The sequence below is a fragment of the Heterodontus francisci genome, chromosome 4 (genome assembly GCF_036365525.1).
Source record: "Heterodontus francisci isolate sHetFra1 chromosome 4, sHetFra1.hap1, whole genome shotgun sequence".
In the NCBI taxonomy this organism is placed as follows: Eukaryota; Metazoa; Chordata; class Chondrichthyes; order Heterodontiformes; family Heterodontidae; genus Heterodontus; species Heterodontus francisci.
Genome location: NC_090374.1, coordinates 108295607 through 108308156, shown reverse-complemented (window position 1 = coordinate 108308156; position 12550 = coordinate 108295607). Strand labels below are relative to the sequence as shown.

At 40.5% G+C, this 12550-nt stretch overlaps 1 protein-coding gene across 4 annotated transcripts in view; it reads left to right on the top strand.

Annotated features, from left to right (window-relative positions):
* LOC137369185 (nicotinamide riboside kinase 1-like) overlaps nucleotides 1-12550 on the top strand; it is a 41229-nt gene that overhangs the window by 8652 nt on the left and 20027 nt on the right. Inside the window, exons 2-3 of one of the 4 annotated variants that reach the window (XM_068029975.1) lie at nucleotides 788-888; nucleotides 2258-2361. The exons of 2 other annotated variants lie outside the window; for them this stretch is intronic. In XM_068029975.1, coding sequence (XP_067886076.1) covers nucleotides 2333-2361 — 29 coding nt within the window. In that variant the 5' untranslated portion in view covers nucleotides 788-888; nucleotides 2258-2332. The remainder of the gene's footprint in view (nucleotides 1-787; nucleotides 889-2257; nucleotides 2362-12550) is intronic. One more of the 4 variants, XM_068029974.1, reaches the window with a different exon arrangement.

The following is a 12550-nucleotide window of genomic DNA, read 5'->3' as shown; positions in this document are numbered from 1 at the left end:
GATTTACCAAGGGAGAGCTCAAAATACACTGTGTTTAAAAATTAAACCCTGTTACAATAAGACCAGGCGAAGACTAAAAGGGACCCCTAGACACCTTTCTCACCTGGTCGTAACACTATACTCAACTCAAAACCCACCCAAGAGCAAATAGCTGCAGTAAAATCAACTAAGTCAGTTGGCAAGTGTTACTAGTAAACCACTAGTAAGTTTGCACAAAATTATACATCATTCTGTGCAAGCAGGCAGATTATGGTTGAATCCTAGTGTAGGTGAACTTGCACAGCCCAGAGTGAATATAAGTTGGTTATAGTGATGCAAGAGCCCATGCACATCTGCAATTCTTCATCTCATATAGATTACTTTGTTATGGCACTATTTTGGTTCCTGAAGATTGTCTGGAATTGTACCAGTGTACACTGACTTAGATCAAGAGTTTGTTAGATATGCAAAGAACAAAAAATATCTGATACTAAAGGCATAAGATTAAAATAAACATCTGTAAACGGAAGTGCAGAGAAATAATTTGCATAATCTGACAAAAGCATCAGCAAGACTATGATTTGTGATAACTATGGGATTATAATGCTGTTTGCAAATACAGAATAAAAGGTACTCAATTAACTTTTAGCTATCTATGTGCTCCCAAGATGGTTTAAAGTTAAGCTATGCAGAAGTGGTTAAGCCACAAGTTCACTTATAACTCCTAAAATGTCTTTAATTGCTGATCTGTTTTATATAACATATCAAAAGGTCATTTTCCATCCTTCTTTGGGTTTGTGGAATATAGATGTTGGGTTGTTAGCCTGGTGTGACAGCGCAAGAGAGAAGTCTGAATAATGGTAACCACGGGAGGCCATAGGAACAGGAAAAGTTAACAACTTGCAACAGGTATGCCTAATTACAAAAAAAAAATCTGCAGGCTGTGATATACAAAATGGAATACACAAGGATATCATTTCAAGAAAACCTATAAGGAGGGTTTATATACAGGAATATGTACAGCTGATCTTAAGAAAACAAGTGCAATGCCATCTGTTACCAGTGCCATTGCCAGACTGGCATAACCCTTGTCATTTTATAGCTTTTGAGAAATTGTTGTATACTTGAGGGTGAATTGTCAATCCTCAGCACAAACACTTTTCCATGTTCTTTTGTTCCATCAACTTCAAGAAGTCAGAGATCAGATACAAGATGGAATAGTTACAGAATAAAGCTCTATCCATTCTGTGCCAACAGAGTGCATTGACCCTGCCTCAGAAGTACTTTCCCTAGTATACCAGTGTATTTTATTTCCATCACTAGCAATCATTTTGATTTCCCTTGAATGAAAATTCCAATTTCATACCAGTTTGTGTTTTATGTGGTTACTTTTAAATTGTGGCCTCATAATCACTGTTTCATCCTTCCAATTTAGTCTGGATTTAGACCCAAGCCTCAGAGATGAGATTCTCTGCACCACACATTCCCTGAAGCAACCGTTGTCAAAACCATTATTCCTGATTACAGTTATGATAGAAATCAAAAATCTCAAAAAAGTGAAAACATTCAGTAAGAAGGTGAAATTCAAGACATGTATATCCAACAATACCAAAAAGGAGATATTCTTGTGTCGCAGAGGGCATCACTGAGGTATTACCTGAGTATTTTGCATCCCTCTTTACTAAAGAGGATGTTGCCAATGTAGCAGTAAAGGAGGAGGTTGCAGCAATATTGGATAGGATAAAAATACAAAGGAGATACTTAAAAGTTGGCAGTCCTCAAAGTAGAAAAGTCATCCAGTCTGGATGGGATGCATCCCAGGTTACTGAGGAAACTAAAGGTGGAAATTATGGAGGCTCTGCTACAATCTTTCAGTCCTCTTTGGATATGGGGGTGGTACCAGAGGACAGGAGGATTGCACTCCTGGGTAAAAATGGGGAGCAGGATAAACCCCAGCGACTATAGGCAAGTGGAGGAACCTTTAGAAACAAAAATCCAAGTCAAAATTACTGTCATTCGGAAAAGTATGGGCTAGTAAATGAAAGTCAGCATGGATTTGTTAAAGGCAAAACTGATTTGACTAACTTGATTGAGTTCTTCTGAAGTAATGGAGAGAACAATAGATATGTTAGCAAAGTTAAAGAAGGGTTTAAGTACAACTGATCTGGTACTCAAAGATAAAGAAAGTAATGAAATGAGGAAGGAACAGACAGCTACAGTCTCAACATAATATCGTAGATCTTACAGAAATACTGGAGCATAAATATCTTTTTTTCAGGTAACAACAGGACTTATGTATCATCATTTCCTGAATTCAGTATGAAGGTTTATCAGAGGCTGGTTGAAAGCTAAAATGAATAAAATTATTGTTGGAATTGGAGGGTAAGTATCAGTAAATTTATATTACCGTTGCTGAGTTTATTACTGTACATGAGAAAATATGTTGCTGATTTTACTTTCCTTGTATTCTGCTCAAACTATTCTTAAAGCAACTTTTGATATTTTCTTATCTGTAATTATTACTTACAAAGTATTTACAGTACAATAACAGGCCATTCAGCTCATAGATCCATGCTTGTGTTTATGCTCCACATAAGCCTCTTCCCATTCTTCTTCATCTAACCACATCAACACTTCTTTTCCCCTAAATGTGCTTTCCCTTGAATGCATCTATGCTACCAGCCTCAACTACCTGTAGTAGATAGTTCCACATTTTAACCACTCTCTGGGTAAAGAAGCTTCTCCTGAATTCGCTATTGGATTTATTAGTGACTATCTTGTATATGTGGCCCCTAGTTCTGGTCTCATCAACAAATGGAAACATCTTCTCTACATTTACCCTATCAAACCCTTTTGTAAACTTAATCCTCTCGATCTTTTCTGGAGAAGAGTCCCAGCCATTTCAATTTTTCCTGATAGGTATTAGATTGGAAAATAGTGAATGTAACTCCTTTATTCAAAAAGGGAGGGAGACAGAAAGCAGGAAGCTACAGGCCAGTTAGCTTAGCATCTGTCATAGGGAAAATGCTAGAAGCTAGTATTAAAGATGTTATAGCAGTGCACTGAGAAAAAATCAAGGTAATCAGGCAGAGTCAACATGGTTTTGTGAAAGGATAATCATGTTTAACCAATTTGTTGGAGTTCTTTGAAAAAGTAACGTGCTGTAGATAAAGGGGAACCGGTGGATGTACTGTACTTGGATTTCCAGAAGACATTTGATAAGGTGCCACATCAAAGGTTATTGTGTAAAATAAAAGCTCATGGATAGAAGATTGAGAGCTAACAGGAAACAGAATGGGCATAAATGGGTCATTTTCTGGTTGGCAAGATGTAACAAGTGGTGTGCCGCAGGGATCCGTGCTTGGGCCTCAACATTTTACAATTTATATAAATGACTTGGATGAAGGGACCAAAGGTATGGTTGCTAAATTTGCTGATGACATAAAGATAGGTACTAAAGTAAGTTGTGAAGAGGACCTAAAGAGGCTACAAAGGGATATAGTTAGGTTGTGAGTAGGCACAGATCTGGCAAATGGAGTATAATATGGGAAAATGTGAAATTGTCCATTTTGACAGGAAGAATAAAAAAGAAGCATAAGATCTAAATGGTGAGAGATTTCAGAGCTCTGAGATGCAGAGGGATCTGAGTGTCCTAGTGCATGAATCACTAAAGGTTAGTATGCAGGTTAAGCAAGTAATTAGGAAAGCTAATAGAATGTTATCGTCATTGCGAGGGGAATTGAATACAAAAGTAGGGAGATTATGCTTCAGTTATACAGGGCATTGGTGAGGCTAAATCTGGAGTACTGTGTATAGTGTTATGACCAGGTGAGAAGGGGTCTAGGGGTTCCCTCTCAGCCTTTGCCTGGTTTAACTGTAACAGGGTTTAATTTTAGAAACACTGTTTTTAGCTCCCCCTTCAGTGAATCCTTGTTCACTGCTCCAATTGTAAGGCAAAGAAATCAGACAGGTTTCCTTAGACTTAAACAAGAAAGGTAGAAGTTTATTCATCTTCAACTCTAATCTGTTTAACGACTACGAATATGCGACACCACCACGCTAGCATGCATACGTGCATACGATAAACACACATGCAGATAGAGACAGAAAATGTAGTAAGAATAAAGGGGAAAAGTTTGAGGCAATATCTGTTTGTTATTTACTGTCCTTTGAGTTCAGTGTAGAGTCTTTGGTTGCCGGTAATTCCTGCTATTCATTAGAGCCCAATTCACGCTTCAACTTGTTTTGATGTAGTAGTCTTTTCTCTCTTGAGGTTTACGTGTCTCCGTGGGTCCAGTGGCTTGAGAGAAAGCAAGAGAGCGACAACCAGGAGAGAGGCTTCCTTGTTCTAGCTTCAGTTGCACACTCTCTTCTGTTCCTTCCTTTCCCCAGGTTGCCCAGCAGGTTAGTCATATGACTATTTGAAACAGTTTCCTGCAAAGATTGTATTATGGATTGTACTATCTTAGCAGGCCTTGGAATGCACTTCCTTACACCTTCAATGTCTGGTGTTCAAAATCCATTTGGGTTAATTGGATCAGGGAGTACTCCTTTGTCTTCACAAGCAGCGTCTCTTAGTACGCAAATGTTCTTCCAGCCCAAATGTCTGGTGAGTTTCAAACAAGTCATTTCTTCACTCCAGCAGCAGTTGAAAATCAATGTTTATATGGTGAAATTAATATGTCTCATTCTTGGCAGGTGGGGGTCTGCATGACATAGAAACATAGAAATAGGAGCAAGATTAGGCCATTTGACCCTTCGGGCCTGCTCCACCATTTAGAAAAGATCATGGCTGGTCTTCTAATTCAGTACCCTGTTCCCGCTGTCTCCCCATATCCCTTGATCCCTTTGGCATTGAAATATATCTATCTCCTTTTTGAATATATTTAATGACTTGGCCTCCACTGCCTTCTGCAGTAGAGAATTCCAAGGGTTCACCACCCTCTGAAGAAATTTCTTCTCATCTCAGTTCTAAATGGCATACCCCGTATCCTGAGTCTGTGACCCCTGGTTCTGGACTCCCCAGCCATCAGGAACATCCTCCCTGCATTTAGCCTGTCTAGTCCTGATTTTCTATGACAATAGTACTGGTTTCCTTACTTGAGGAAAGATGTAAATGGAAGCAGTTCAGAGAACGTTTACTGGACTAATACCTGGAATGGGCGGGTTGTTTCATGAGGAAAGGTTGAACAGGCTAGGCTTGTATCGGCTGAAGTTCAGCAGAGTAAGAGGCGGCTTGATTGAAACATATAAGATCCTGACGGGGTAGATGTGGAAAGGATGTTTCCCCTTGTGGGAGAATCTAGAACCTAGGGGTCACTATTTAAAAATAAGGGGTCACCCATTTAAGACAGATGAGAATTTTTTTCTTTCTGAGGGTTGGGAGTCTTTGGAACTCTCTTCCTCAAAAGGCAGTAGAAGCAGAGTCTTTGAATATTTTTAAGGCGGAGGTAGATAGATTCTTGATGAGCAAGAGGGTGAAAGGTTATTGGGGGTAGGCGGGAATGTGGAGTTGAGGTTACAATCAGATCAGCCATGATCTTATTGAATGGCGGAGCAGGCTCAAGCGGCCAAGTGGCCTACTCTTGCACTTAATTCATATGTTCGTATAACCTCTCAGTTCTGGTAACATTCTAGTGAATCTTTTTTGCACCTTCTCCAGTTCTATGTTCTCTTGATAATATGGAAATCAGAACGGTTCACAGTACTCCAAGTGTGATCTAACCAAGGATCTAAATAAGTATAAAATAACCTCTCTGCTTTTCAATTCTATTCCTCTAAAAATGAACCCCAATGCTTTGTTTTCTTTTTTAATGGCTTTATTAATCTGCACTGCTACTTTTATTGATTTGTGTAACAGTAGTCCTAGATCTCTGTTCCTCTACCCCATTTAGACATTTATTTTCCAAGGAGTAAGTGATTTCCTTATTCTTACCAAAATGTACGACCTCACACTTACCTATATTGAAGTTCATTTGCCAATTACATTCCCATTCTGCAAGTTTGTTCATGTCTTCCTGTATTTTTTTGCAGTCCTACTTTATATTATGTAAACCCTCCAATTTCGTGATATCTGCAAATTTGGAAATTGTACTTCCAATTCACAAGTCCAAATTGTTTATGTAGATGGTGAACAACAAGTGGTTCCAACACCAACCCAACCCTTGTGGGACACCACTCCTCATCTTTTGTTAATTTGAGTAACTACCTTTACCTCCTACTGTCTGCTTTCTGTTTTGTAGGTAGCTTGCTATTCATTCTGCTACTTGTCCCCTGGTTCCACATGTTCTGACCTTCGTCATGAGTTTACTATGTGGAATGTGTCAGCTGTGGCTCAGCTGGGAGGACACTCGCCTCTAGTCAGAAGGGTGTGGTTCAAGTCCCACTCCAGGGCTTGAGCACAAAAATCAAGGTTGATATGAGAGTGCAGTACTGGGGGAGTGCTGCTGTGTCTTTTGGATGAGATGTTAAACAGCGGCCCCATCTGCCCTCTCGGGTGTATGGAAAAGAACTCTTGGCATTATTTTGAAGAAAAGCAGAGGAGTTATCCCTGGTGACCTGGCCAATATTTATCCCTCAATCAAATTTGCATCATCACATTGTTATTGTGGGCGTTTGTGCGCAAATGGGGTCCATCCACCACCAGCCTCTTCCGCCTGGCTGAACTTGCCATCCACCACCACCCTCCTCCACCTGGCTGAACTTGTTCTCACATTGAACAACTTCTCCTTCAACTCCACTCACTTCCTTCAAGTAAAAGGTGTTGCTATGGGTACCCACATGGGTCCCAGTTATGCCTATCTTTTTCTGGGATATGTCGAACATTCCTTGTTCCAGTCCTACTCAGGCCCAATCCTCCAACTCTTTTTCCAGTAGATTGATGACTGTATCGGTGCTGTTTCCTGCTCCCGCCCTGAACTGGAAAACTTTTATTAACTTTGCTTTCAATTTCCACCCTTCTCACACCATTACATTTTCCATCTCTGACACTTCCCTTTCTCGACTTCTCTGTCTCCATCTCTGGGGATAGGCTGAGTCTACTAATATTCATTAAAAGTCCACCGTCTCCCACAGCTACCTCGACTACACTTCTTCACACCCTGCCTCCTTTAAGGACTCCATTCCATTCTCACAGTTTCTCTATCTCCGACACATCTGCTCTGATGCTACCTTCCACAATAACGCTTCTGATATGTCTTCCTTTTTCCTCAACCGAGGATTCCCCACCACTGTGGTTGACAGGGCCCTCAATCGTATCTGGCCCATTACCCGCACCTGTGCCCTCAACCCTTTCCCCTCCCTCCCAGAACCGCAACAGGGTTCCCCTTGTCCTCACTTTCCACCTCACCAGCCTCCACATCCAAAGGATCATCCTCTGCCAGTTCTGCTACATCCAGTGTGATGCAATTACCAAAAGCATCTTCCCCTTCCCTGTCAGCATTCCGAAGGGATCGTTTTCTCCGTAACACCCTGGTCCACCCTTCTATTACTCCTGACACCTCATCCCCTTCCCACGGCACCTTCCCATGCAATCGCTGGAAGTGTAATACTGCCCCTTTAACTCCTCTCTCCTCACTATCCAAGGCCCCAAACACTCCTTTCAAGTGAAGCAGTGATTTACTTGTACCTCTTTCAATTTTGTATACTGTACTCGCTGCTCACAATGTAGTCTACTCTACATTGGGGAGACCAAACGCAGATTGAGTGACTGCTTTGCAGAATACCTCTGCTCAATCCAAAAACATGACCCCAAGCTTCCTGTTGCTTGGCATTTCAACACACCCCCCTGGTCTCATGCCCACGTCTCTGACCTGAGCTCGCTGCAGTGTTCCAGTGAACATCAACACAAGCTCGTGGAGGAGCACCTCATTTACTGATTAGGCATGCTACAGCCTACTAGACTGAACATTGAGTCCAATAATCTCAGAGCATGACATTTTTAATTTTAATTTTTTATTTTTATTTTATTTTACTTTAGTTTGTTTCATCATTCAATTTTTTTACCATGTGCCTGCCCACTTTTTTTTTCATGTTTGTGCTTTTGGCTAGGGCTTTCATTATTCTGTCATTTAACACCCTCTCTGCACTAATGCTTTGTCTTTCACTACACCATTAACACACTCTTTGCCTTTGCCCCATGACCTCCTTGTCAGTTATTCTCTATGACCCTCTGTCCTATCAACACCTTCCCTTTTGTTCTCTTTTGCTCCACCCTCGCTTTATTTGCTTAAAACCTATTACATTTCTAACCTTTGCCAATTCTGATGAAAGGTCACTGACCTGAAAGATTAACTCCGCTTCTCTCTCCACAGATGCTGCCAGACCTACTGAGTATTTCCAGCATTTCTTGTTTTTATTATTCTTAATTTTAAACTCTTGCTAGAGTGGAGAGATGACTTGTTTAAAGAGATCAGCTGTGGCTGGCAAAAAAAAATGCATACTCAGAGACTGTCGCCTAGAAAAAGACAATGGGAACTGCTCACTGATTCACTTAACAGAGATTGGTTTGGGCAATGGTGATCCACATTTTGCCAGTGTAAGAGACAGCATTACACCACCACCAGCAAACCCCTCCCCCCGCCCACCGAGATCTTTGAAATTCATAAACACAGGAGTTTGTTTAAAAAGAAAAGCGAGTCACATGTCTATCCAGGCCCGGGTCTGGTTTTGAACTGCTCACAGGACAGCTTGGGTCAGACTGCAGATTGCAACTGGACTTGGAGCAAGAGCCTCTCTCCTGCCTGGCTTTCTCTCTTTCACTAATCTCCGGATCCACTGAAGTCACTTAAACCTCGAGAGAAAAGACTCCTACGTTGAAACAGGTTTTAAAGCATACACTGGACCCCAACGCAACAGCAAGACTTACCGGCAAACAAAGATCCTGCATCGAAGTCAAAGGACCGTAAATAGAAGCCCAACTATTTCCTCAAACTTTTTCCCTTTATTCTTTCTACTTTTTCTGTCTCTATCTGCATGTGTGTTTATCGCGTATGCATGCTAGCGTGGTTGCGTTGCATATTCGTAGTCGTTGACAGAATTAGAGATTAAGATTAATAAACTTCCACCTTGTTTAAATCTAAGAAAACCTGTCTGATTTCTTAGCCTTACAATTGGAAAGCAGTAAACAAGGATTCACTGAGGGGGAGCTAAAAACACGGTGTTCTTAAAATTAAACCCTGTTGCGGTTAAACCAGGCAAAGGCTGAGAGGGAACCCCTAGACCCCTTTCTCACCTGGTCATAACACTTGCTACAACTGTGCAGAGCGTTGGTGAAACTGTACATGGAGTACTACATACAGTTTTGGTCTCCTTATCTAAGGTGGGTTATACTTGCACTGGAGGCAGTTCAGAGAAGGTTTACTAGGTAGATTCTTGGGATGTAGTAGTTGTCTTATGAGGTTGAGCAGGTTCGGCCTATACTCATTGGAGTTTAGAAGAATGAGAGGTGACCTTACTGAAATGTATAAGATTCTGAGGGGACTTGACTGGGTAGATGCTGAGAGGATATTTTCCCTCGTTGGCGAATCTACAACTGGGGGCACAGTTTCAAAACAAGGAGTCTCCCATTTAATACAGAGATGAGGAGGAATTTGTTCTCTGAGGGTTGTTAATCTTTGGAATTCCTTACCCCAGACAGCAGTGGAGGCTGGGTCACTGAATATATTCCCGGCTAAGCTGGACAGATTTTTGAACGACAGTGGAGTAAAGGGTTAATGGGGACAAGCAGGAAAGTGGCGTTAAGGCCAAAATCAGATCAGCCATGATCTTAATGAATGGCGGAGCAGGCTCGAGAGGCCAAATGGCCTACTCCTGTTCCTAATTCTTATGTTATATTGAGTGCTTTTTGGAAATGCAAATATATTCTGTCTAGTACACTATCCTTTCTACTTCCTCAAAGAATTCAATAAGGTTGGTCAAGCATGACCTTCCGTTCTGGAATCCCTGCCGGCTTCTCTTTATTATATTTTCAGTTTTTAGATGGTTTTCTATTATATCTTTGAGTAAGGATTCCGTTAAGCAGAGAATGCTGATAATATGAAGCATGGCCATCAGCATCTCAGATGTTAATATTTTGGTTTTTGTCAGTTGGTCAGAACACACAATGCCATGTATTTTCAGCATTTTCTGTTTTTATTTCAGATTTCCAGCTGTTGCCTTGTTTTTTCTTTCTACCTCTACATTATCTTCAAAGCATCCCAGTTGTAGCATGATTTTTTTTCTGTTTTCCACATCAGCTATTTTTATGGACACTCCAAGTTAAATTCACATCTTCATGCCAATTTTTAGTGAGCCAACAGCAATTTTTTTTTTACCATGAATTTTTACCTGCTATGATTAAAGCTTGAAATTACCCAAATTAATTTGATTCATAATGTTACAGTTGAAGGAGAAAGGAGGCTTTCCAGGTCCTGGCTTTAAACTGTCTTATCCATTGCGTTGCCAGGTTCCCCTCTCCACCCAACATCTAGTACAATTATACTCAATGCCCTTCACGACAACTTGATTTCATCAATGTTGATTGCAAAAATAGGGACTTGTGAAAATTAGAATAGACCTTCTGTTGACCCTTCCTGTCTGGCTGCTCCAGGATCAATACAGTATTTGTAACAATTGATGAGTGCGCAGAACGTCTTTATAAAGAACTCACTTTAACTTTAATTTCTTATTAATTACCAAGATTGCAAAGTAGAAATCCTGTATGCATACTTAAACAGGTTTTGGTGCATTTCAGTATTCGGAATATTTTTGCTGCTTGTTACGACCAGATGAGAAAGGTGTCTCGCGGTCTGTTACTATCTTCACTTGGTCTTATTGTAACAGAGTTTTATTTTTAAACACACTGTGCACACTGTGTTTTGAGCTCCACTTTTGTAAATCCTTGTTCACAGCTTTCCAATTATATGACAATGAAACAAGCACAGACAGGCTTTCTCAGGTTTAAAGAAGAAAAGTGAAATTTATTGAATGTTAAATTCTAATACGGTTAACGCCTATGGATATACGACACACCCACACTAGCATGCACACGCGATAAGCACATGCAAATAGGGACAGAAAAGAGGAGAAGAAAATATAGTAGAGAGGGGGTTTGAGACAATATCAGAAGAGTTTCTTTTTACTGTGTTTTGTGCTGATCGTTGGGGCCCAATGTTGTTCTTAAACCTTGTTCACGTAGGAGATTTTATTTCTCTCTGAGGTTCATGTGTTTTCACAAGATTCAGTTCCGTGGGAAAGAGATAGAGGCAGGCAGGACTGGAGAGGTTCTGTTCCAGCTGGGAACACGGCGTTCTGAGTTCAAATCCCTTGTTAGAAGTTCAAATCTCAACAGCCAGCTAGTCATATGAAACTGGTCTGACCACTTCTTCTGTGTTTGTGGATTCTGCTATCTTAGCAGTCAACCTGGAATGCTAGCTTCCTCCTACCTTCAACGTCTGGTAATCAAAAGTCCATTGTTGGTTGAATGGGTCAGGGTATGGTCCTTTGTCCCTTGTTCCAACTCTGCTAGTTACTATGCAGATGTCTTTCCAGTCAGGGGCTTGCAGTTCTACGTTTTAATGTTCATGTAGCGAAATCATGTGCGCCACTCTTGGCAGGTGGGGGGTTTGCCCGACACTGCTATTTAGAAGCATCTCTGAGAACAGCTTTTTTATTTGCTCACAAGATCATGATGGATAAAGGAAGTTATTGGCCTATCTTAATTTGTTGATCCAGATGACCCTACACTCTACCCATTACTGCATATTTGTTGCATGGCCCCAGGATTTTTGCCTCGACCAATCTGCTCAAAAGAACTTTGTTGCGTCAGCCCTAAAGTTACCTCTTACTGATTTGAAGCTGTATCTCTTTGTCCTATTCCCACTGTTTAATTTAAAATAGTATTCCAAATTAATTTTTTCCATATCACTTACTATCATGCACTTCCAGAATATTACCTCTCAAACATCTCTTTTTCAAACTCTAAATCTCGAGTCATTCCTCATCATTCAGACCCTAGGGATCAGTCTCATGGCTTTTTCTGCATTGTTTCCAATGCTTGAATATTTCCTATGTTTCTAGGTGACCAGAACTACACACAGTACTCAAGGTGTTGAACTCAATGCTGTCCTTTCACACTTGTTTTCCCTCTTTCCCTCTTTTAGTTTAGCTTTATTGTCTCTGGGGTTCCTTTTTGATACTGCTGACTGAAATTCCCCTTTGCTTCTTTTGCATACCCTTTCTAACACTGATTTGCCTTGGTGAAACATTTTATTAACTGTTACATACATGTTCTGTCTTGCAGCTTGGTTCTTGTCCCTTATTAATATCAATTTATCTTCTGGCTTCTAAAATTTATTACTGTCGGTGCTGTCTTTTTAGAAAGAAAAACATCATCTCTCCTTTATTTATCCTAGTGCTGAATCTTGCCATTCCCATAGATTTTCCAGGGTAAACATTATTTAATTTCATGCGAATGTTGATTGCTCTTGATGGAAACTATTTGGAGCTTTCAGATTTTTGTCTCAGGATGTGGATAACATTAGCAAAGCCACGATTATTTTCCTGTATTGTCCTAATCAGTTGCCAATAAGTC